We start from the raw sequence: 26368 nt of genomic DNA, 5'->3' as shown, positions 1-26368 counted from the left end.
GTATTACCTTGCTTATTTTATTGATGTATTACCTTGCTTATTGCAAATCGCTCTGGATTAAGAGTGTCTGCTAAATGCCTAAAATGAGCCACTGACCTGGGACTTCATCTGAGCAGCCTTCTCGGGGTCCACGGCCAGGACGTGCTGGTAGTGACGGATGGTGTGCTGGCGGTCCTTGTTCTCGGCGCGGACGTACCTCCTCAGGGCCTGGAGGATGCGGTGGGGCTGGGGGAGGAGGAGGAGGAGGAGGAGGAGGGTGGTTAGGGTTAGGACGGCCAAGCTCACATTGACGCATTGTGAACTTGGAGGTCAGCTATTTATCGGTACTAGATACCACACTGAGGTAAGGATAATCAAGTCAATATTGGGATTTCTACACAGAGATTGCAATTCTTTCAGCATAAGATGCTGCATTCAAGTTCAGGAGAGTTTGGACAAGGCAATTCTCTTGAATGCTGCCTTCAGGTCTGGCATGGAAAGAGGGCATTTCTTTCACCATAGTAAAAACTGCATTCATGGTCTGGAGAGGGCACTTTTTAACAGACGGATAAAAGGGCAGGGGCTCAAGCCCCCTTTGATGTCTATGTGTGCATGTGCCTGCAACTAATTTTTTTCGTTTTCTGTCTGGCCGCACCAGACCTGTGCAGCAGGTTGAAAGTCTGTCTGTGGGCATAATGAATATTCAACCAATGAAAAGTAGAAAAGACCTTGCGACTAAATAATTAACTACATTTTCTCTATTCGAATTCAAGGTTTCAGATCTGACAGTGTGACAATACGAAGCCTTTTATCTGTCAGACACAAAAGTTCTGTCCAATTCTGTTGCGTGCAAAGCAAGCACTGCTCTGGCAAAAGGGATGAAAAAAAAGACCATTAAGCTAAGAGGAATAATCAAATAAAACATGACACAGTCAGGGATTATGGCTGAAGGTTACAATGTGATTGACTTTGTGCCGGCGGAGGATTTTAGGATGCGTGCTTTAGTGTGTGGTGTTCCATTGTCCTGCTGAAGGGCTGGGAGTTGGAATAGGCTCGTTTGATGTTATGACAGATTATCTGAGAATTATCCAGAGCTGGGAAATGGGACAATAATAATAACAATATCATCATTATTAACACACAGGATGCTGACCACATGTGCACAGTCACACGCCAAACTCTTTGATGTCTTTGAGTGCCGACGACACGTTCAACGCGGAGGGTTTATATATCTTCTGCGGCTGAAGAGAAACACTCCAATTCCCAGAATGCAACGGGAGATAACGTGAGCAGCAAATCCGGTTTTCCAATACAGGCTAGTGTTATGAGATTCACAAAAGTGGATTTTTCTCTTAACCTAACTCCAGATCACGTTCATGTTTAAAACGAGACCTTCTCTGCCGACCGTTACAAAAGCATTGTTGGCCGCGGTTGTCATTTTTGAGCGGTGGTCACAACGCTCCTATACGTGGCCGTGTGTGTGGGTCTGTCTGTCTGTCTGTCTGTCTGTCTGTCTGTCTGTCTGTCTCCGTGTCTTCGTGTCTGTCTGTCTGTAGCCTGCAGTAACCTTTTCTGACCACACATGTTAAGGGACGCTGTTACACACACACACACACACACACACACACACACACACACACACACACACACACACACACACACACACACACACACACACACACACACACACACACACACACACACACACACACACACACACACACACACACACACACACACACACCCGCTCAGTTCACACAAGTGTGATTTTTCTGTTCTGGGTGAAAGAAAATACTATCGCACGAAAATTCCGGATCCTCCAAAATAAAGAGAAATCAACAAAATAGCACGGCACTCTGCGATTAAATCATTGTTTAATCAAAGGCGATTGTTTAATCAAAGGCACTCAGTGTGTTAATATAGTAGTATAGTAGTATGGACCCCACAGTATTGTATGTATTGTTGTACGGTATGTCACAAGTTTCCTCAAACTCGAATAATGTAGCTTAGACTTCTGACACAAGGGAAAGCAACAGACAGATAGAGAGAGAGAGATTCATTCTTTTCATTTACACTATTGGAAGACCCGTTAAAACAGAATATCTTTGACATCTTGACACATTGTGTCTGGATTGTCTAGATAAACATTGAGTGTGACTTATTAGTTGAGCCGTGCAAAGTGAGCATGAAACTAGATTGTAATGAGGCAACCTGCCTGTCTGTGTGTGTGTGTGTGTGTGTGTGTGTGTGTGTGTGTGTGTGTGTGTGTGTGTGTGTGTGTGTGTGTGTGTGTGGTATAATATGTCACGCTGTCAGCAAATTCATCCACCAGGGGGTGCTGAAAACACGGCTCAACTGAGCACACCTCTAGGAAGAGGAGGACAACACCTGAGCGCAACCAAACATAAAATGACTTGTCTTGAGTGGAGGAAATCAACCCTGGGTCTGACCCAGTGGTGCTTTGGTCGTTGGACGCACTAACCACGGCGTCCGGCCCAGAATTTTCCCACATGCACGCACAGGAACGGCAAGGAACGCACCCCCAAAGATTCAACGAGTGACAACGTGCCACGTAGCCTTCTCTAATCAAATGGCTATTTGCATAATAAGTTTACCAGGTTTACCAGTGAGTGGTGTGAGCACATCCCCCCTAGATTCACAAGCCCAATTACCCTATTCATATGGACACTTGAACACCTAGTTTTCCAGCAGTGACTGTATGTGAATGTGCGTGCGTCCTCTGTACTGTACTGTACTGTACTGTTTGAGATTCATTCACAACAAACTTTTGGTTTCTCTACTGCAGCGCAGTATTTTCGTATTGCTCGCATGCGCACATCTAGAGCGGGTGTTCTCAATCTTTTCAGGCCATGACAACCCCCAAATAATCACATCTTAACTCATTTGGTGCCAGCGCCCTCTAGGGGCCATAGAATGCCAGGGTATCTCTCATAGGCGAGCGCTTTAGCTTCCAGGACCTCACCTTCCAGGACCTCACGTGCTCACGTTCATGCACGTCATGGAAAGGTCCCGGATGTTAATGCTAACAGAATGGCTATTCCCATTTTGTCATCTAAAAGATCATTTTTGGGCGATTTCGCCGTAAATAAACCTCACGCCGCTTCCCTAAAGACACAATCCAGAGATATAAGCCTTCAAAGATGTGGTCTTTCATTGGATTAGGCGGAGATTGGCGATTTCGTTCGCAAATAACGGCCGGCCGGGTGGTTGCTAGCTTTCGGCTAGTAGCTAGAAAAATCAGGCCAGGCTTCAGAAGGCCTCTTATCATTTTTATTCATTTCATTAAATATCCCGGACTAGTTCGGGATAGGCACCCTGGAATACGTCGCGCCGCCTACAATGAACATTGGGTGAACATTGGGGGGGGTCTAAACTTTATTTTAAACCATTTTCAATGGAATAAATCGTCGGAGCATCTAGCGTCTCTCGTTGGTGAGCGCTGGGCGAGCCGGGACCACCCACGTTGCTCCAAGCAGCTCGGGGTAAGTAAAATAGCAAATAAAAAATTGTTTTTGATCCCGAATATCCCGAACTAGTTCGGGATAGGCACTCAAAGAGTTAACTGGGGACCCCCCAACCTTGACGAGCACTATAAGAGTTGTGGAATTACATTTTGTATAACACGGTTCTGTTGTGAAAATAGAAGATCAACATGTTCACAACGCCTTGCGTTGCGAGGTGTTGTGAGCATGTAGATCGGCTATTTTCACAACAGAACCTTTTTTTAGTCATAGTCTTTTGAATAAAATGTCATTTAGTTTTAGTCATAATTTAGTCACCTGAAAAGTATTAGTTTTAGTCTTAGATGATCTGCTATTTTCAGCATGCAACACCTGAGAGCAACCAAACATAAAATGACTCTCTTCTCCACTAGTCCCTCCCTAACGTTTTAGTCTAGTTTTTATTTTGTTGACGAAATTGTCAATATATTTAGTCTCAGTTTTAGTCATCACAGCTTAGTTTTTATTTAGCTTTCATTTAGTTTTCGTCAGTGAAAAAAACATAGTCGACAAACATTTTTCCTCATAGTTTTAGTCGACGAAATCAACACTGGGTCTTACCCTGGAGGGGTTAGGGGGGTCTATGGGTCTTACCCTGGGGGGGTTAGGGGTCTATGGGTCTTACCCTGGGGGGTTAGGGGTCTATGGGTCTTACCCTGGGGGGGTCGGCCTGCAGGGCAGCCAGGTAGTACTCCAGGGCGAGGCGGCGGCGGTCGTTGAGCATGGCCTCCACGCGGGCCAGGTGAGTCTCCACCAGCTGCTGCTTCTCACTGGCTGCCTCCTCCTCCAGGGACTCTAGCATGGCCTGGAAGTGCTGCACGCACGCACGCACATACACACACACACACACACACATGCACACGCACACACACACAAAGAGAAAAGAACCATTGAAGCCGTAAACCTTTTTATTTTATTTATCGTCCTACTACCCCGGCGGGATTCGACATTCCCAGGTTTCCTACTAAGGCTGGGCGATATTAGGAAAACCTTCGATATTCGATAACGTTGTTGAATACCTCGATATCGATATGACTCACAATATTAGTCAAAACAATTGCATTATATAGTTTTTTAATGTTTTTCTGCTTTAGGTCCACTGCCTGTCTAACCCAGATAATGAATAGCATAACCATGCATGCACATTGCACAGTACACATAGAATAAAGAAATGAAATGCCTTATTTCCATTTTCGCACGATAGTTTTATTGAAATGACCACACCTGGTTACAGATGGACTGTTTTTTTGCATGTGCATAGTGTGTTTGTTAATTAATTTAACAAAATTGTGAAAAGTGAAAAAAAAAAAAAAAAAAAAAAAAAAAGATGACTATCACTTTTCACAGTTTTGGGGGGCCGAAATGTAGCCCAAGGAATGGTTTTCATGCAAAACAAATGCTTGCAATGGATTCAGAATCATGAAGAACCCCTAGTTTGACCCCTCACATGATACTTAAAGCAGATCTTTTAATATTTTTCTTTTCCTGTGTATAGTGGAGTCAATGGGACAGTGAATATTAAATGGCCATAACTTTTTTTTGCAATGTTTCCGGCAGAGCAGACCTCTCATTCTGTGGACCTTAATGACCAAACTAATAGATAAAACAGAAATAAAAAGTATGGCAAAACATCACAGGTCATGTCACATTTTGGGTGACTGGGTCCCTGGCTACAATGGAAAAGTAGCATTGCAGAGGTACTACTCTTATTCCAACCATACAGATGGGTTACATATATTATGCTAAGCCCAGGGTTGTAGATTTATAAGGCAGCCAGCTTTTTAATTCGCACTTCATAGGACTTCATTAGAGCCCCCCGGTCAACTTATCGCTTCAATAAAAAGAGAAAATTAAAAAAAACGAAAGCACTCGGTTTCACTTATGTCTCAGTTCCCGCCGGCTTATCGAGGGCTTTTCGAAGACTCGTTTATGGAGGCCTCTTCATTCACACGGAGAACGTGTCCTAATTTAACCTCGCAGTGATAAAGACAGAGAGAGAGAGAGAGGAGAGTGGAGGGATCTTTATTGGGACAGGGAACGAGGGACTCCAGTCCTTTAACCCACTTTGGGCCCAGAATTATTTTATGCTTTAGCCATTGAAAAAATAGCAGATCTACAAGCCCGCAGCGCGGCACCGAGTGCCGCGCTGCGAGCTTGTGGATCTGCTATTTTTTTGGAAAATCATGAAAAATGCAATGCAAATCTTTGAATATATATATTTTTAAAGCGAAAAACTAAAATATTTGCTTCTGGGGGTCCCTGATACATAATATTTTGAGACGGGGGTCGACATGAAAATGTTTGAGAAACACTGAGGTAGAAACATGTTTAAAAAAAAAAAAAAACAACTTTAGAACGATTTAGAAGACATTGATATAGAATCGGGTGAACACATTCACGTTTTAGTGATTTTTCAAAAAATAGCAGATCGACAAGCTCGCTGTGAGCTTGTTTATCTGCTATTCTTTTTAATAGTCAAAGCATAAAATAACGGTTAATGTGGTTCAAATCTAAGGCCTAGGCCAGACGGAGCTGGATATTTCATATATCCCGGTTTTTCATATATCCACATAGAAAAATATCTAGGTCCACACGACAAAGATATCTAGGTCTAAAATAATCCCCAGACCTCCACTGGGGGACAAGCACAGACACAGTAAAGTCTTCAGAGATATCCGGGTTCTACACGGATCCAGTGAATCGGATATTTTTCAATGTCTCCACTTATTTATCCGGTTTCAAAATTCCAAAATATCCAGCTTTGTGTGGCTGCAAGCCCCAACCGCACAAAAAACATGTCTAGCAAATGTCTAACTTCAGAAATATCCAGCTCCGTGTAGCCGGCACCTAAAGTGACACAGATTTTGCGTTCTCGGCATACATGTGTTAAGCTGTCATATCTCCACCCAAACAAAGGGGAACAGCGAGCGTCCCTCCCGGGGGGAGATGAGAGGATCAGTGTTCTTACCTGGATGAGTGTCTGTCTCTCCGCCTTGGGCAGGTTCTTGGCCTGGCGCTCGGCCTCCTCCCACTCCTTCCTCACCTGGAGGAGACACACCAGAGACAATGAGTACAAGCAGGGGCGTCACAAGGTGGGGGGGGAGTGGGAAGTGGGACTGAGTTACTAGGGCCCAAGGAGGTGGAGGGGCCTTCGTTATTTTATATACTTTAGCTAATGAAAAAGTAAGCCATTTACCATGAGAGGGAGTGGGTTGTTGGCTGATTTACCACTGTTTCAGGGTAAATCAGCCAACCCTGAAACAGCAACCCACGACCTCGAATGGTAAATTGCTTTTCTACCACTTTTACCATAAATGAAAGAAAACACAGTTGTAACTTGCAAGGATCTTTAGTTACAATCATTAATTGTTTCAGTTGGCCGGGGTCCATGAGCCAACTCAAGGCTGTTGACTGATTTACCACTGTTTTAAGCCAATCAGAATCCAGGATTTGAACATGTGACCATAAAAAGTGGTAGAATAGGGTGCCGCGCTGCGAGCTTGTAGATCTGCTATTTTTGAAAGGTCGTGAAAATGTGTGCAAATCTTTGAATACCGGTAAATGTATTTTTTAAGCGGACATTTGTAACTCAAATTTTATCTGGGGGGTCCCTGGAACTAAGTATTTTGAGATGGGGGTCCGTGGGCCAAATACATATCATTTTGGCGGCCCTTCACATGAAAACAGTTTGAGCACCACTGACACAGAAACAACAAGGATTTGAATTATTTGGCGCACGTTTAAAAAAAAAAAATAGCAGATCTACAAGCTCACAGCGCGGCACTCGGTGCCGCGCTGTGAGCTTGTATATCTGCTATTTTTCATTAGTTAAAGCATAAAAATAATTGTGCGGGCGGGGGGCCCCGCAGTGAATCCTTGTACCCACTACCCAGGGCCCAGAATTTGAGTGCGACACCCCTGAGTATACAAGCAAACAACAAGCGCACCAGTCAAAGCCGAGGAGGGACTTTTCTTTCAGACAATAATCTGACGATCCCCAGGAGTCACGACTGAGTGTGAAGCGAAGCGTTGAGTATTAGAACAGTGTGTGGGAAGACAATTATAATAACATTCATTTTCTATACAGCGCTTGTCAAATCACACGTCGCAGGCAAAGTGCGTCGCGTCCGCAGCGATGACAGCAAAGGGAATGAGCGGTGCGATAATAATAATAAACTTTATTTATAATTTATATAGCACCTTTCATAGAGACTGCAGCTCTGCGGATACGGGCTGTCTTGGCCATATATGGATTCTGTTAGTGTGGTATGTTCCCATATGAAGTCCTGTTAGATATGGGATTAATATTGATGACATCAGGGAACTCCATAAGTATATGGCCATAATAGTGTGACATCACAGTGACATCAGAGCATGATGTCAGAGCGACAAACCCATAGAACCACAGTGTCAGGCGTGACAGAGATACATACATACATATGGACAAGCTGTGACCGTTTACATACATTCACATAGAGAGAGTTGAGAGTACAATAATATCGTGTTGTATAAAAAGAGGTACAGTATATCAGGACGAGGATATAATCATAGGGCGAACGTGGAGGAGAGAAGCTCTATAAGCGCGGCTGGGGGAACTGATTAGATTGCAGACGAGGGAGACGCGAGGCGCTTCTTCAAGAACACACACGTTCTGGGTTTTCAGCTCACAGTGACAGTGTGTGATTGAGAGCAGTGTTTGCTAGAGCAGCAGCATCCAATCACTTTTAGCCACGGACGTCTGAAGGTGTGCATCGTCGCTGTCGCGTGAAAACCTTGTTATGTCCAAAACCGTTCGTTTTGTATTTATCATTTTAAAAATGATTTAAACTAGTGAAAACAGCCGATCTACAAGCACACAACGCCTCGCGGCGCGAGGCGTTGTGTGCTTGTAGATCTGCTGTTTTCACTAATTTTGTTGCGACGGCCTTGTATGATGAAGTAGGGCTTTGCTTTGCGAAAGAACGTACACATTTGAAACTTGGAGATGCGAGGTTTCCGCCCGACAACGGCGATATGCAGGTTTTATCGTGCCAGTCAAACATTACGCCGGCTGATTTCACTAATTAGTTACCCCCTATCTGGGGATTACCAATTAAATCCTTGCATATTAAAACCTGTGTATTTTATACTCCAAGGCACATGGACTTGGAGGGGGAGCTTAAAGGGATATTTCACTTTACACACCCCATACACACCCATTGTAACTTCAAACTCTCCCATGATAGATTCATTAAAAACACCTATTATTATTTTTCTGGTGACTCATACTACCCTCCTAATACGTGAGCAGGTCGTGTTTTTTCGATAACATTTTTCATTTATTTTTAATAATTCTTTGGGGAAATGGAAAAAATTAAATACAATAAAAATATATTAAAAATAAATTAAAAAGGTTATCGAAAAAACACGGCCCACGTATTAGGAGGGTAATACGCGTCACCAGAAAAAATAATGGGTGTTTTTAATGAATCTATCATGGTTAAAATGGAGTTTGAAGTTACAATGGGTGTGTATGGGGAGAGGCCCTGCAGGAGGAGGGCCTGATAACCTTTACATCAAATATCTACGTCGTAGGCATCAATAAAGTTAAAACCTGTGTATTCTATACTCCAAGACACTTGGACTGGGGGAGCTTAACGTGGCATATCTCACCCTCTCCATGCGGTTGCGGTGCCTGATCTCCAGCTGCTCCTTGGCCCTCTGGAAGCGAGTGTGCTCCTTGTCGTCGGCGGGGGTCTCGAAGTAGATGTCCACGTCGTCAGTGGGCTGGGGGGTGGGGGGCACGGCTGGAACAGAGACACGCGCACGGTTCCGTAAGTCCACGCCGTACACATACTGTATATATGTTCAGTGGTTCTCAACCTTTTCAGGCCGCGTCCCCCCAAATAATCATATTTTAACTGTAATAATAATAAATAATAATAATAATGAGGCATTACATTTTGTATAACACGGTTCTGTTGTGAAAATAGCTGATCTAGATCGTCTATTTTCACAATGTCTGCCTCTAATATTTGCAATTTGGCCAACGGTTCATTTTAGAGGTATAAAAAAGTCCTTAAATTGTCACTTTAGAAATGTGCATATACCTCTCTATATACTTACCTTTTTGGTTTGTTTACTGTTAAGTGAGAAAACAATGTTGCACATTAAGCTAATCATCTGGGGAGTGGGGACCCCCCAAAAATAATTTGGGGACCCCCCTGGGGGTTCCGATCCACAGGTTGAGAACCACTGTGTTAGGAGATCGATGAGTTAAGACAGACGCAGGTGCGCACATCGAACCGACCCGGACACGGACAACGACAGCGGATCAGTGGCTGTTCCAATCACAGGGCTGAAGAAAGGATGCCGGCTTTCCCCTCCGGTCTGCCACTGCAGCAGCCGAGTTCACTAACGAACCGACCGCGCCCTCAATGGGAATGGCAGAGAGTTAAATGCTGACATCGGCTGGTAGAGAAAGCCGGCATTGCCCTTGCCACTCTGTGATTTGTACATCACTGGAACGGAACAGACAGACAGAGGCACGGGCAGACAGACAGACAGGCAACTTTTTGCTGGCAGCAGGGAGGAATGAAAGAGAAAAAAGCAGTGGTGTAAAGTAACTGAGTACTTTTACTTAAAGGAGTAGTTCACCACTTTTCAACCTGTCTTCATTATAATAGGTCCTCACAAATGTTCATGATAAAATATCACAATTTTTTTCTACTCAGTCCAAGTCTCCTAGGAGAGCTGCGGGAAGTTCAGAATCCATCGTCTTGTGACATCATCATTTTCCAAAAAAAAAATTAATCAATATTTTTGAAAAAAATATTTAGATTTTTATTATCACGAGAACAATGGCTTCCACTTTAAAATTGCAACTTTTCAGGAATAGAAAGCCTGCAGTTTCTATAAGCTGGATTGGCAATCGATGATGTCACAAGACTATGGGTTTCTGACCTGCCCACAGTCCTCCTCTGAGAAAAAAAAAAAAAAAAAAAAAAGGAAAGCTATTTTTGAGTGAGGACCAATTACATGAACATAGGTTGAAAAGTGGTGGAGTGCCCCTTTAAGTACTGTACTTAAGTACAGTTTTGAGGCATTTGTACTTTACTTGAGTATTTCCAATTTCCAATACTTTTACTTCTACTCCACTACATCTCGGATCCAAATATTGCACTTTTACTCCACTACATTTATTTGAAAACTTTAGTTACTAGTTGCTTTGCAGACATAAATTATATCATATGATAAAACATACATAAACCATTTTAGCCCTATTTTATACCGTGGCTATTTGAAAATAGCCGATCTACGCGTTGTGAGCTTGTAGATCTGCTATTTTCAAACATTTGGTTACTTTTACTTGTGCTACTTTACAGTACAGTTTACAGTACAGTTTAAGTACATTTTGATGCCAACACTTTCATACTTTTACTCATTTTGAATTCTGGACATTTACTTGTAACGGAGTACATCTACAGGGCAGTATTGATACTTTTACTTAAGTACAAAATGTGAGTACTTTTTCCACCACTGGAAAAAAGGTGTGTGTGTGTGGGGATGGGGGGATCAACGCTGGATAGAAATTCACTCTGAACTCCCCCTCCCTCCCCCAGTAACTCTGAGGGAATGTGACAGATCGTTCCCCTTCCCGCGGCTTTCATCTTCCCGCCAAGCTCTCCATCTGACAGCTCTTGCGTCTCCGCCGCTAATGGAAATATCTCCGCGCTTGACAAGGCTGGCGTTGCCGGGCCAACGCCGGGGGCCGTCGTCATCGGCGCCCGTAGAAGTCACACGGGGACCTTCCTCTCACCCTGCTCCTCAACAGAACTCCTCAAACAAACAATAACTAGCTGACAGGAGGAGGCCTAGTTGTTGCTTCTAACCATCGGCCTCAAAGTGGAACTCAAGCCGCATGAGACAGTTGTTCTCCCCTTTTTTCCCTGTTCTGATCTGGATTCAGAAAAAAATCTGGATTTGTCTGTCGAGAGCTACTGCTGCTGCTGCATCTGAAATCGAGCCCACTACTGAGCGTTTTCTAATGTTTTTCAGAGACAAATTCAGAACAGAACTGGTATCTTTTTTTATTGGCCAGTTGTTGTGACTGTGAGTTTGTGGCAGACCACCATCTATGAAGATGACAATAGTAACACAATTAACAAATGTTATCATTAAATATCATTAAAACAACCATTAAATGGCTTTATATTATGAATAGCACTATAATAAATGATTTATCGCCTCTTGTCTTGATTGTTTAAACATGACATCATGGGCCGCTATGCTCAATAACAAGCTTGATAAGCCCAAAGCTCATTGATACCAGTTACTCAAAACATTTGTTATCGAGTTTGTAGGGTCCCTACCAATGACACCACATTTACAGTAGTTAGCTTTTACAGCTGAGTGGTTAGTGAGCCCGCCTGGGGAGCCAGAGCCCCTGGTTGTCCCAGGTAAGATTTCAGGCCAGGCCAGCTATGGGTCGATGTGTGTCCCTGAGCAAGACTCTTAACCCTCTAATAGCCCCCTGAGCGCCGTAGAACCCAACGGCTACTCACTGATCCTAGTTGTTATGGGTCGTTATTTATATATATATTTATTGATCCTTTGTTAAGAGTTGAATTCCTGCCATGAAAAAACAAAACTATACCAAAAATATTAATAAATAAAAGCCCGGCATGAGGAAACTTGTGAAAGTCTTTAAAATGGTTAAAAAAAAAACCCAGAAAGGCTTGAAATGTATGTTTCGGTGTCCATACGTAGTGGAACTGCTCTGTAAGTACCGAAAATCTATACCCGAAAAAACGTCTCTGTGTTAACCATTCAAACCCTATTATGAGTGCTTTCTTGGTCGGGGTCAGTTCCCCAAATTAGCTGAAACGCTAGCTCACAAATCGCCACCACGCGTTGTTGAATTCTAGATTGATGTTGGATGAATATTCACCAATTCTCGCGGAATGTCCACCCTGTCGTTATGACATGCCATGATTATCGGGGGGACACTGGGGTTCAAGGGGTTAAAGACAAGAGTTTTCTATACGCAGTACGTGACGTGTGCATGGTGAGTGGACGAGACAGGTGGCCGACTAGCAGACAGATGGACGGACAGACGGGAGCACAAACAATAAGCTGGAGTGAACAGAGCAGCAAGCTGAGAGAGAGAGACACACCATGGTCCAGAGGTTTGCATACAGGCTTGTACAATATCAAATAAACTATACAGAGGGAATGGTGAAATTAATAACACTCTAAAGAAGTGCTTTTTCTCTGGAACGGTCAAATTACTTGTAGAACAACAACATGCGTCCTTTGGGATTTTCATCACAGCGTTTCATAAATGTATTTCTCTGTATTTTGTCAAGGTCGGCAAAAGTCCCGGTTCGCTTGTGTGACAATGATTAAGCCCAGAGATTTCCTGTTATATGTCGTTATACGGCGGTAATTGCCAATTAAACCGACACAAAGGACTAGCGCTGCGGTACGTGTGGTGTGAAGACGGCGTTCGTTTAGTGGTTAGAGAGGAGTTTGAAGGTGAACAATGTAGAACAGGTGGTCTGATCTAAATCTATGTTCCCCTAAAGCAGTGATTCTCAGCTCCAGTTCAAGGGGAGCCAGGCTACTGCTGCTTTCTTTCCATTCTAGCCGTCTAAATCTAACCAGGGACTCGTTTAGTCCTGGGGCACCAGGTGAATGTAATTACACTCTGAAACCTTGACGATTTGTAACCTACATCCTATTGTTCTGATGTCATGGGTTTATATTAGGGGGTGGGCGATGTGGTGATAAATATCGCTGAGACGATACAATGTCTCCACGATATGCCTTTTCAGAGATATCTTATATATCGTGATGCAATGAGGGAGCCTTGTAAAAGATCCTGTTGAATTGTTAATACAGAGATTCATGGCAGAATTCATTTAAACCTTTTGGTCTAAAACTCTAAATCAGTAGTTCTCAAACTATACAATGTCAAGGTCTCCCCTTGACTCTGACAGTAATGAAAACAAATGGATTAATTTATATACTGTCAGAGTTACATACTTGGGGGGTCAATTTAGACCTCCCAAAAGAAACTCAGAGTGTCCCCGGACTCCACTTTGAGGACCACTGGTCTAAATGGTCCGTTACTCCTTTTTCATGTAGTTTTTGTTACCTTATAGGTGGTTTTACTGTTAAGTTACTTGAAAAATAACCATAAAAACCAACATGAAAAAGAATCGTGATAAGTTTGTGTATCGTGATACAGCTTGGAAAAATATTGCAATATTCTATTTTTCCATATCGCCCACCCCTAGTTTATATAGCATGGATTCTTGGGGGGGGGGGGGGGGAGTATCCTATGTTTTCTATGGATTCCTCCCACAAAATAGTATCGGTGTACCGTAACCCCTGTTTCGCGTCAGCAGGCTTGGGCCTGATGACGTGAAACGATACCACGCATCAGAAAAAATGAAAATCGGCTACGTTTCGTTTACAGCTTCGGTAGAACAGAAAAAAAAAATGTATTCTGGGCTCACATGAACAGAAGTGAGAATCACTATGACTAAGTGTGTGCACAGCAGTGAGTCTTGAAGAGAGACAGAGAGAGAGAGAGACAGGGTGATGCTGCTGTTGTTGTTGTTGTTGTTGAGCTGGCCTGTCGCCTGCGTGGGACTTACTGAGACGCTTGCACACGGCCATGCAGTACTCCTCAGAGTCGAAATTGTTGCGGTTGCCGGCGCAGCCCCCGTACACGAAGCGCATGCACTTCCTCTGGCCCACGTGGAAGTGCCAGCGGGGCATGGAGGCGCGGCAGGGGCCGGTCTCGGCCTCCAGGGTACACACCGCTAGGCCAAAGGGGACGGGACAGCCGTTAGCTACACAATCCCGCCACCTGGGGGGGTGGCACTCAACACCAAGCTAGCAACCTCACCTTAGCTCTGGTCCAGAGCGTCAGCGAGTTCTCACTAGCGCTCTATGACAGGCGGCTCAGTCACAGACAGGACCAGGGATTTCTCTGCCCTACGAGGGCTCAACTTCAGTCAAAATAAACTAAACTACTTCGCTACTCACCTAACCAAAGGTAGTTTTGCGTTGTTGAAAGTCTATTCTCCGCGGTGGGAAACCTCTGAGCACCCCACCCACTCTGTAAAATACACTATTTTTGTCATGAAATAAAACGCATCCAACTCGACCACCGCAGACACAACCCGGAAATAAGAATACTCAACAGCGGCGGTCGAGTTGGATGCGTTTTTATTTCATGACAAAAATAGTGTAATTTACAGAGTGGGTGGGGTGCTGAGAGGTTTCCCAACGCAGAGAATAGACTTTCAACAACACAAAACTACCTTTGTTTAGGCGAGTAGCGAAGCAGTTTTGTTTATTTTGACTGAAGTTGAGCCCTCGTAGGGCAGAGAAATTCCTGGTCCTGTCAGTGCGTTAGTGAGAACTCGCTGACACTCTGGACCAGAGCTAAGCTCACCTTAGCAATACCCCCGGAGACGGCTAACACTGACTGCACACAGGTTTAACTTTAACGCTGCCATGAGGAATACGGATCTCTCCGTCCTTGTAAATGCTATACGATATATTATATCGTCGTTGTCCGATGAAAACCTTGTATGTCCAAAACCGTTCGTTTTGCATTTATCATTTTAAAAATGATTTAAACTAGTGAAAGCAGCCGATCTACAAGCACACAACGAGGCGTTGTGTGCTTGTAGATCTGCTGTTTTCACTACTTTTGTGCGACAGCCTTGTCTGATGAAGCAGGGCTTTACTTTGCGAAAGAACATACAAATTTGAAACTTGGAGATACGAGGTTTCCACTCGACAACGACGATATACCTATATTACATGCTATACGATGTTATGTTCCTTGACATTACCTGCATCTCTTGAGGTAAACATCGTAAAAACTTCATGGAAGAATGATATACAGGCTTTATAACAAACATTCACTAAAAGCCCACTTAAAAAAAACACAGTCCCCGGGGATGACGTCAGTCATATAACGTGTATGAAAAGAAACAGAAAATAGAACACATTTAACAAATGATATAAATATAACAGAATGTACCTAGTAAAATATCAAAGTTTTGCATCGTCACGTCAAGAGGTGAGAAAATAAAAATGTTGCTAGGACAATTACACACATCTGCAAACAGTGTAAATCAAACCCTTAAACATTTTAGCGGCCGTTTAGCCACCAAATGAGGCCAAAACGAACAGTCATTCCGACTCGCACTGACGGATCGGAACGCGATTCATCACAATCCCTCCTGCGTGCTGAAGAGGAGGCTATTCACTGGAGCGCGAGCACTCATCTAATTATAGACAAGGCTGATAGGACAGATTTAGACATGATTGCCAATAGTTTTAAAAGGGCTGATTGTATTTGGTGCCCTAGGCAGAGTGCCCAGGAAGCTGGAGATGGAGATGGAGAGAGAGAGAGAGAGAGAGAGAGGAGGGGAAGTTGGAGAGAGAAAATAAAGGGTTGATGTTATCCTTGATTTATACTCGAGTGCGCACAGTGCCGTGCACAGAAAATTAGGCGGTTTACAAGCTCACAGTGTTTGCGACCTTGTAAATGTGTCTGGTTTTCTGGGTGCGATACCGTCATGCAACAAAGTGTAAATCACCCTTTAGTGCAGTGGTTCTCAACCTTTTCAGGCCGCGACCCCCAAATCAATCATATTTTAACTGGGGGACCCCCCACCCCCACCCTGACGAGCACCAAGAGTTAAGGCATTACATTTTGTATAACACGGTTCTATTGTGAAAATAGCAGATCTACATGCTCACATCGCCTCGCGTTGCGAGGCGTTGTGAGTTGTGAGCTGCTATTTTCACAATTTCTGTCTATAATATTTGACAATTTGGCCAATGTTTAATTTGTAAATTTAGATAAAAAAGTCCTTAAATTGTCACTTTAGAAATGTGCAGATACCCTCTATACACTTAAACTGTATGTTGGTTTGTTTACTGTTGAGGTAGAAAACAATGTTGCACATTAAGTTGATCATCTGGGGACCCCCTAACATAATTTGGGGACCCCCCTGGTTGAGAACCACTGCTTTAGAGAGGGAGAGAGAACGAGACAGAGAAAGTAGGGGAGGTTGGGAAGAAAGAGAGAGAAAGAGAGAGAGAGAGAGAGAGAGAGAGAGAGAGAGAGAGAGATTGAGAGAAAGGAGAAGCATTCCACCACACACAGCGGTGGAGTTGGTAGTCTCGTGTAGCCAGACAACTATTCCACAATCTCTGAATGCTATATAGAGTCTGGAACTACAGCTCCCGAACGGCGAGTATCGGAAGCTGACATTTCCGTTCACAAAACTACATTTTAAAATATAATTTCTGATGAGCAGCAAGCTATGTATGCTTAGATGATTTGTATTCATATTAAGATAAATGTCCGCGACTGTAAATACGAAACGGAAGTGGGCAGGAGGCTTCACTATGCCAAATAGTCATCATAAGACTGCCGTTGCCCCAGACTGTATGACGGGAGCATTTGCAAATCGCGGGAGTCAACAGTCTGGCCACGCAAAATTTATAGAGTTGGCAGCCGCGTGATTTTCTTTCCGTAACGGGATTCAGGCAAACCCCACCCTGGCAGCGTGTGATTGGCTGAAACGCTCCAAGGCAGTACAGTCCCTTTGAGCCGCATTCGGACGCAGGAAGCAGTCCCCTGGTCAGTGTTTACTATTCTGTCCATAACGGCACATAACTCGGTAACGGCGCTGAGTCGGCTTATCCGCCGGTCGCACCGTTCGTCACGAAAATAATAATAACTTTATCGCCGCAAAAAAAAAGTTGTCCACGGTGGCGGATAAAAGTGGCACGGGCGGGATGCAAACCCGGGGTGCACGGATTGGAAGCACAGTGACTAGTCCACTAGGCCACTGAGGCCGGTGCTGGGAACGGCATTCAGTCTGTATTAGTAAGGAGAGGAAAAGCCTCGCGTAGGAGAGGGGCCTCGCGAGGCTGCCATTCAAATGACGCCTGGCCAATCAAAGCACATCTGTCACCTACCTTTGACTTCCTGCAGGCTCTTGCTGTCGTCGGTGGCCTGGGAGGCCTCGGCGCCGCTCTTCCTCTGGTCTCCGTCGTCCTGCCTGTCGGCCTCTTCGTCCTCGTACACGTAGTGGTAGCTCTCCTCGTCCTCCTCCTCTTCCTCTTCCTCTTCCTCGTCTTCCTCCTCCTCTACGGGCGCGGCCACCTTCTGGGTGGGCCGCTCGTCGGCGGGCGCCGCCTCGCTGATTGATGGAGGGTGACGAAGATATCATATTAGATTATTGTTATGTTATCATGATTGATTATGAGTGACTAGGGGTGTAACGATATAGTGACTGAATCTATTTAAATTTGCAATGATCTACTATATCGATATGCAAAAGCTAAATATCATATCGTTTGGCTTTGTATCTTATCGTTTTACAATGCAGATAATCGGTATCGAATCGTTTTGCAATGCAAATAATCAGTTGTATGGAAACAAAGTATTTGTGCCTTGTATTTAGCAATTTTAAGAAGGAAAATTAAAAAGAGGGGTCTAATTACTTCTCCATTCCAAATACTGTAGCTACTCTTGGTCTATCGATAAATGTGTGTAATCTCTGTATTCATGTCAAGGTGCAGGTTTGTCCATTAGGTGTTTCAATCAATATCCATGTATTTGCTAGAGAATTAGAGTGTTTAGTTATTTATATCCATATTAATAGATTTTCCCTTAAAAAACCTGCACTATTGACAAGTGTCACACAGATTTAATTTCTTTGCTAAATAGTTACTATATCGCCCATGTATCGTATCGTCTATCGTCGTATCGCTATTAAATGTATCGATACACCCCTATGAGTGACGTTATTAACCGTAGATTATGTGTTCATCTCATGATATTCATGTATGTGCCTTATATGATAAATTATGCTTTAGTCTGTCTTGTTATGGCTCAGCTCGTCCTTGTAGCAGCGACAGTATAACTGTGATCTCTGACTTAATTGTGCCTCCTGGCAGAACTACCTTACCACTGACATGAGTGTTATTGTATTCTCCCCATGACAGCATGTACATAAAGCATAACCATCATCACCTAGAATATTGTCTGGTCTCCTAATTGCCCCATCGATTATTGATGGATCAGAATTCCACGAGAGAGGGAGGCAAGGAGGGTCAGGTAGAAGTGGGGATGGGGGGGGACGAGGGAGAGAGAGAGAGAGGAGCGATTCATCAACTGCCGTGCAGAGTGGCGGCGTGCAGCTGCCCCGGGTCACGGTCGCGACACCGCAATTTATCCTGGAGCCGCCCTCCCTCCCTCGCCAAGGTGCAAGGCACACGTGACCAGAATACACACACACACAAACAAACAAATACCCAGTATACACATCATGACACCAGTGCACACATACTGTACCCCTGCACTGCGGCAGCAGTGCTGTTACTTTGACTTCGATATTAGTTTGCATTGCATATAATGTGAATGAGCATATATTTCTACAAAATCTATCAAAAGGATGAAATGCTAAAATGCTACAGAGCCTAATGTGTGTGTATAAACTGAGTGCCATGTCTTTGGGGGAAGCTGAGATATACAGGAAAAATAGACAATTCACACAATTTTAACATTCGAGACAAGACAATTATCAAGTCAACTAATTGATGGCTAGGTCCAGCTGCTATTCAGCCAGTTTGTTTTATGGATTTGAAGTGAACGATGGAGCTAATCGACGTAACACCTCATCCTCACTGCACACAAGCGAGTGACGCCCCGCGAAATACTGTCCGCATATGGAGCCTCGGCCATTGCGTTGCGACGTAGCCTGAACCAATCAAATAAATAAATAATATAAAGTGTTTGGGGGGCGGGACATGGCCATTTACCTCTGTGGACGTTGCCGCGAAACCTCGCTCAAATAGAGGCTCCGTGAGTGAAAACAGGAGGGGTGGATGTTGATGTATTGATGTATTTATTACCTTGCGTATTGTATTGCCAAATGCCTAAATTGTAAATTGTTCAGTAACGAGAGTACTTGTGACACACACAGAGTCCCGTGTTCCAACACAAACAAGACAAACAACGTACCTGTCCTCCAGCGCTCCCTCGTCTTCGTCCAGCTCCATCTCCTGGATCTCCTCGTCCTCTTCCTCCTCCTCTACGTCCTCTACTTCCTCCTCATCCTCCTCTTCCTCCTCTGCCTCCCGGGAGGGCAGGGCTGGCGGGGCGGCGGCGGCGGCAGCAACGGCGCCCTCCACAGGCCGGGAGGAGCTGGGGCAGCAGACGTACTCGGTGCCGTGGAACTTGTCGATTCCGCAGGGCAGCAGCATGCCGTAGCTGTGCAGCACCATGGTGCTCTTGGCACAGGCCTGGCGGGAGGGGACGGGGGATGGGGGTAGATATGGAGAAAAAACAATGTCACCATATTTTCAGAAAGCTTATCACGATTCTTCTTCATGTTGGTTTTTATGGTTATTTTTCAGTAACAAAAGGAGTAACAGACCATTTGGACCGGAGGTCCGCAAAGTGGGGTCCAGGGACTCTCTGGGTTCCTTTTGGGAGGTCTAAATTGACCCTTACAAGTACGTAACTCTGACAGTGTACAAATGAAAAGTTTAAATTAAATTCTGCAATGAATCTCTGTGTTATTTTTATAAGGCTCTTCCTCATTGTATCACGATAAAGAGTATATATGATATCTACGAAAAGGCATATCGTGGAGACATTGCATCGTCTCAACGATATTTATCACCATATCGCCCACCCCTAGATGGGGGTGGAGGTGGGAGGGGACAGGGGACAGAGGGGCACACGGAGAATGAGCGATAATGGCAATCTCCCACAGCAGAGGTGAGCCGGAGATGGATTTGGATTAAGTGCAGCTGTACGTCTCACCTCACACAGAACTCTTTGATTAACTCTATGACATAATTTCACAGGCCTGACTGCGACCAAACTTTCGAGACTTGATTTACACTTAAAACTTTATACACACGCTGTACGAAAATACGGTGGGGGCGACACCGGCTCACTGTTAAGGATAAATCAGGCTTTACTGAGTGGTGACCTTTAGTGGATGGGTATGACAAGGTGTCTGAATACACCTGGGTGCAGGCTGGCGGCAATGATGATTGGTACTGAATGAAGGTCATTTGCATGATATGCGGTTATAGAAAGAAAAAAAAAGTACGAGAGGTAGTTCTGACCAAGCATTCCAATCAAAATATGCATTTTAGACCTATCAATCACAAAAAAGTACATTAGAGCCTTTTGGGCTTTTCACATGGAAGCAATATGCTTAGTCATTCATTTTCACTGAGAGGAGAGTGAGCAGGTAGAGTAGGGAGGCAGTGAGCGGGCCCACTCTGGTGAAACTGTCAAGTTCGTGCTCCTTTCACACAAAGTTGTCAGATTTTCACAATAAAATGTCGCCCATCCCCGTACCCGCGAATTTAGAATAGTACCTGTCGGGTACCCGGCCTGTTGCGTCGCGGGGCGCTTAACACATGGGTTGCCATTGTTTTGAGCGCCACCATTCACTTACGCTTTATTTTGAAGAGCCCTGGAAGCGTCAGTTTGTTTACATTCGGTCGGGAAACTGAAATCCTAACCGCGACCTACTGTCACAGCCCAGTGTCGCCATGAAAAAGAGCGGCTCTCGGCCTTCTTGGCGTTTTGGAAGTAGATTCCGAGATAAAGCCGTTTCTTTGCATCAGCAAGGAATAGGAGCCTATGGAGAATAGACACTCCATGATGCTGGCGGCCGAGTTGCATGATGGGATATGTAGTGTTTTCGCTCACCAGCCGCTACCGCGGCACCCGTTTAGCTGGTAACCATGGCAACAGTTAACTCGTCTGTGCATGAGATAACGGACAGCAGCCCCCCTGCCCCCTTAACGCGTTACTGGACGTGTTTGGCACTGGAGTGTTAATGAAATAAACTCATAATATAGCACCGCTCACGTCACTTTTTTTAAACAAGGCAGGTGCACTGATACGAGGCAAAACCAGAGCGAGCTCCTGCAGCGAGCGGTGTGACGGCCACACCACTGCCAACTCAGCACTGTCCGAGTTGCATACCAACAGGCTGGGAAGCCGTTCTAATCTATTTCGAGATTCCAATGACGCGGTGCCACAGTGGCCTTCACGGCCCACATGCTCATTTCTTTCACCATTTTCGTCCCCTGCCTCTTTCATGTCAGCATGGAGTGAAACGCTGTGTGATTAGTAGAACAACAGACTCACTCCCTTGCTTCCACCGGGGTCTGAAGACTCACCTATTCAGACTCCATCTTAGCCCATAGCACTTGCATACTCTCATGTAATTTAGATAGGATTGTTAATTTTTATGTTAGAATTTGTTGTGACGTTTTTACTGAATAGGTGCTTGGTCTACTTGTTTTCTTAGATTTGCCTACTATTACTTTCCATTTGATGATACAATAACGACCTTACTTTTTGTAAGTCGCTCTGGATTAAGAGCGTCTGCTAAATGCTTAAATTGTAAATTGCTGTGGACATAACCAGAGATAGGTTAGATTTTGCACCTGGCACATGCAGTACAGCTGGAAAACTGGGATATTTACGAAGATAGTTTGACATGAATCTATCACCGGACAAACAGGGAGACTTCATTGAACTCTTCCTCGGGAGCATGTTGCTGTTACTGCATCTCATCTTTTCGACACCCGACTCTAACCCTCACCCTAACCTCCGTGGAGTGAGTCGCTAACCCTCCGGTCGAAATGATGGGCGTTTGCAAAAGCGAGATTTCCCCCTCTTCCTCGTGTGCAAATGCCTTAAGTTATAACTCAGTGAACTCCTGAGAGGAGAAGGTCGACTGAGCTGATGTAAGACAGCTTCAATTATCGAACAAATAAGACAACAAACTCAACCATGTCATTTGTTAGCATTAGCCAATGCTTGCTATGCTAGCTGTCAAATAAAAACTATGTCTTATGTTAGGAAGGTCAACATGGGTAGCTGGCTTTGTTACAACGTTAACATTACTATCAATCATTTCATTCCCTGGCAACACTCATGCCAAAAAAGCAGTGGACTGCGGAGGGAGATAGTGAAGGCCAAACACTCATCATTCACGGTCCAAGGAGCCCCAAAACACGTCAAATAGAGGCAATTATTATTATCTTTTATTTATTTATGTATAAAAATGCAATTATGTTCAATTCATTACTTCCTCGTGTTCACATATCTTGACATATAAATTGCCTCAAAATGTGAATCTGACATACACGACAATAGGTCTCAAATGATTTAGGTACGACAGCCAAGCCTCATTGCTACTGGATGATTAGAAAATACCTGAAAAGAACAGAATGTGCAAACTAGAGAACTACTACTAGACTGTCTAAGATGAAATACTGTTTCATTGTGACAATCGCCGGTAGAACACAAACTACCTTGTGGTTTGAGCAGACAGGTCTGTGTTCATTCTTTCAACATGTGAAAAATGAAGAGCTGGAATGTCATGGTCACCATGCCCTGGCAGTTTGCAATATTTTGTGATATTACTAACTTAGACGAGAACAACACACACAGTAAACTGCTCTATCTCGTCTGTGGTGCAGGGATTCAAAAGCCTGATAGCCGGGAACCCAGTCACTCAAAATGTGAGATGACCTGTAATGTCATGCCGTACTTTTTATTTCTGTTTTATCTATTAGTTTGGTTATTAAGGTCCACAGAATGAGACCTGCTCTGCTGGAAACATTGCGAACCATCGACTTCACTATACAGGAAAAGAAAAATATTTAAAAAAGGAAAAGAACTGCTTTAAGTGGCATGTGAGGGGTCAAACTAGGGGTTCTTCATGATTCTGAATCCATGGAAAGCATTTTTTTTTTGCATGAAAAACATTCCTTGGGCAAAATTTCGAGTCATCACTGTTTTTCATTTTTGTGAAAAAGCACGACAACACTTATCTTTTATTTTCTCTAATTACAATCTAAAATATGAACCCTTGTTGTAAACAAACAGTGTTGTCCTTTAAGTTCAGAGTGGTGGGTCTGTAGGCTGGACTATGGAGCTATACTTTCTCTGGAGTGATCTGAGAGTGCCCCCCCCCTCCCCTCCCAGGTTCCAGAGCTGCCCTCTGGGATTAAGCTGCATTACAGTCACAACTCTAATCTGATTAACAGTGGGAGTTGGAAGGAACAACCACCGCAGCCTGTGATCAGAGGCCCTCAGACTCACACAGACAGAAAGACAGGTGCAGAAAGAGTGGTTGAGAACCACTGTGCTAGCAGAAACAAAGAGAGGTCCATGGTAGAACCCTCCCTCCTGGAGAACCAATCAGCAGGGAGCAGGGGCGTCACAAGCGCGGGGGGGGGGGGGGGGGGGGGAGTGGGACTGAGTTACTAGGGCCCTTGATTATTTTAGACTTTAGCTATTGAAAAATATCAGATATACAAGCTCACAGCGCGGCACCGAGTGCCGCGCTGTGAGCTTGTAGATCAGCTATTTTTGAAAAGTCGTGAAAATGTGTGCAAATCTTTGAATGTATGTATTCCCCGGAACTAAATATTCTGAGATGGGGGTCCGTGGCCAAATACATGTCATTTTGGGGGTCCTTCGCATGAAAAGGTTTGAGCACCACTGACATAGAAACATAGGCTTTTCAAAAAAATATTCAAACTAATTTTCATGATTTTTCAAAAATAGCAGATCTACAAGCTTGCAGCGCGGCACTCGGTGCCGCGCTGTGAGCTTGTAGATCTGCTATTTTTCAATAGTTCAAAGTACCCAGGGCCCAAGAATTTGGTGCGTCACCCCTGGGTGGGAGAGTGTGTTTGTTTTCTCTCTCCTTACCTCCTTGGCGACGCCGTGCCACTGCTGGTGGCTGACGCACATGTCCATGTGCTCCTTGTGGAAGAACTTGCACTTCTCTGGAACCAGCAGCACGTCGCTGACAAACTCACCCACTGGAAACCACAAAACAGAACCGTCACGATTACACATTGAAACAGATGATGAACTGTCACACGAATAATTGCGATTAGCGATTTAATTGTGTTTTATTAGGCGTTGAAGACTGGAACATACTGTAGGGAATACAAGCTTCATTTCTGTTTGCCATTTAGGCTTCGTAATCACAAACTGCACAGGGCAGATTACGGTCATATTTAATAATTTTATACTTTAAAAACATTTCTTGAAAATAGTGGAAATAGCTGATCTACAAACTTACAACGCGTCGTAAGCTTGTAGATCTGCTATTTCTCACATTTTGTCAACATGGAAAAGATTATGAGTGACGATTATGCAGAATAATTGCGATTATCTCAAATAATTGCCATTAGACCAGGGGTCAGCAACCGTTTTGAAATGAAGTGCCATGTTTTTATTTTCTACATAGTCAGTGTGCCATGTCAACATACATTTTAATGACACAGCGCGCCATCAAACATTCTGTCATATTTTGATTGGCAGGACATTGTTATAACGATCATTAGACGATCATAATCCGCCTATTTCCCTCCAACACCCTCCCCGGTCAGAGTTCAGAGTTTTAATGAATGTAGAATTATCTGTAAATTAGTTGACTTCATTTAATTGACCACATTTGAAAAAACATATTTGATTTAAAAATCTTCCCTCACACTTCTGCCAGTGTGCCAGTGATCACCCTCCCCTGTGCCAATATTGGCACCCGCTATTTCCACTATTTTCAAGAAATGTTTTTAATATATAAAATTATTAAATATATCTGTAATTTGCCCTTAGTCCCCCCCCCCCCCCCCCCCTTAGTCACTGATCAGTGCTGCCCCCCCCCCCCCCCACAGTGGATGAGCCAGGCATGCAGAGGACCGGAGTGGTGTGGTAAGACGCAATTCGATTTGCTCAGCTAAAAAGAAAAAACTTTTTGACAATCTGCATTTTCAGTCAGAGCAGCACTGTACTGCAAATGGAAGTCGGTTCCCACTTCCTACAGGCATATCAGAGAGTGCACAAGCTTCAGCGTTTTCTTTACAGCGTGGCTCTGCGGAGTCTAACCATCTAATAGAGGGTCTGTCTGTCTGTCTGTCTGTCTGTCTGTCTGTGTGTCTGTGTGTGTGTGTGTGTGTGTGTGTGTGTGTGTGTGTGTGTGTGTGTGTGTGTGTGTGAGTGTCTGGAGCTAACCATGCAAACTTCTGGACCGACCACTGACCAGTAGGGATGGAGCTCGTTGATTTTTATTGATAATGACCACCTTATCGATCCTGCTTATTGAGCCGGGCTTTTATCGAGCCCACTAATGAGCCTAACCCTTTTTCTAATATTTTGTGGAAAGACGTGAGACGACAAATTCACTCGATCAAATGTCTTTGCCAAAAAATATCCGATCGGTCAAAAAATAGCCGATGTACAAGCTCACAACGTGTAAATGTTCCACTAATGGATTTTGATATCACGATAATATTGTACATCTCGCAAAAATGTTCATATCATCCCATCCCTACTTATTGTACCTCCTGGGCCACCTTTACAGTTTGATCCAAAACTCTGTGATGGAAAAGGCCACGACTAGATACCACTTCACACCACGACTCCACTGAGGTAATACCCCACTCTCCACAGGGAGGGCATCTGTGGCGTTTGTCTCGTTAATTTGCATGAATTTGAATTTGCATTTAAATCTTCTTCTCTCAAGGGGGGGGGGGGGGGGGGGAAAGGGTAGGAGAGACAGACAGTGGAAAAGCTCTGAGTGAGAGACAGCATAGGAGAAGCGTAGTAAGGCTGACAGGGAGACAAGGTGATGGACAGTAGGGAAAGCTGAGAGGAAGACAGAAAGAAAGCAGAGAGAGAGAGACACAGCGTAGGTGGGATTTGATTAGAGGTACATGATGCGAGCATCACCCAAGGGCACTGCAGATGTTCTCTAGAACACACTGAACAAAGGCATGGC

The 26368-nt window shown here is 44.2% G+C and overlaps 1 protein-coding gene across 2 annotated transcripts in view; it reads right to left on the bottom strand.

The window, feature by feature from the left end:
• The window catches only part of aplp2 (amyloid beta (A4) precursor-like protein 2), a 113073-nt gene that overhangs the window by 38276 nt on the left and 48429 nt on the right, over positions 1–26368 (bottom strand). For both annotated transcript variants that reach the window (XM_080731375.1, XM_080731376.1), the window contains exons 4-11: positions 24292–24404; positions 19552–19832; positions 17502–17725; positions 14144–14311; positions 9153–9286; positions 6469–6543; positions 4156–4314; positions 97–225 (exon numbers count right to left, since the gene is read on the bottom strand). In XM_080731375.1, coding sequence (XP_080587501.1) covers positions 97–225; positions 4156–4314; positions 6469–6543; positions 9153–9286; positions 14144–14311; positions 17502–17725; positions 19552–19832; positions 24292–24404 — 1283 coding nt within the window. The remainder of the gene's footprint in view (positions 1–96; positions 226–4155; positions 4315–6468; positions 6544–9152; positions 9287–14143; positions 14312–17501; positions 17726–19551; positions 19833–24291; positions 24405–26368) is intronic.

Source organism: Nannobrachium achirus, assembly GCF_963921795.1.
Source record: "Nannobrachium achirus genome assembly, chromosome: 8".
Classification (NCBI taxonomy): domain Eukaryota; kingdom Metazoa; phylum Chordata; class Actinopteri; order Myctophiformes; family Myctophidae; genus Nannobrachium; species Nannobrachium achirus.
This window is presented reverse-complemented; position numbering and strand designations above follow the sequence as displayed.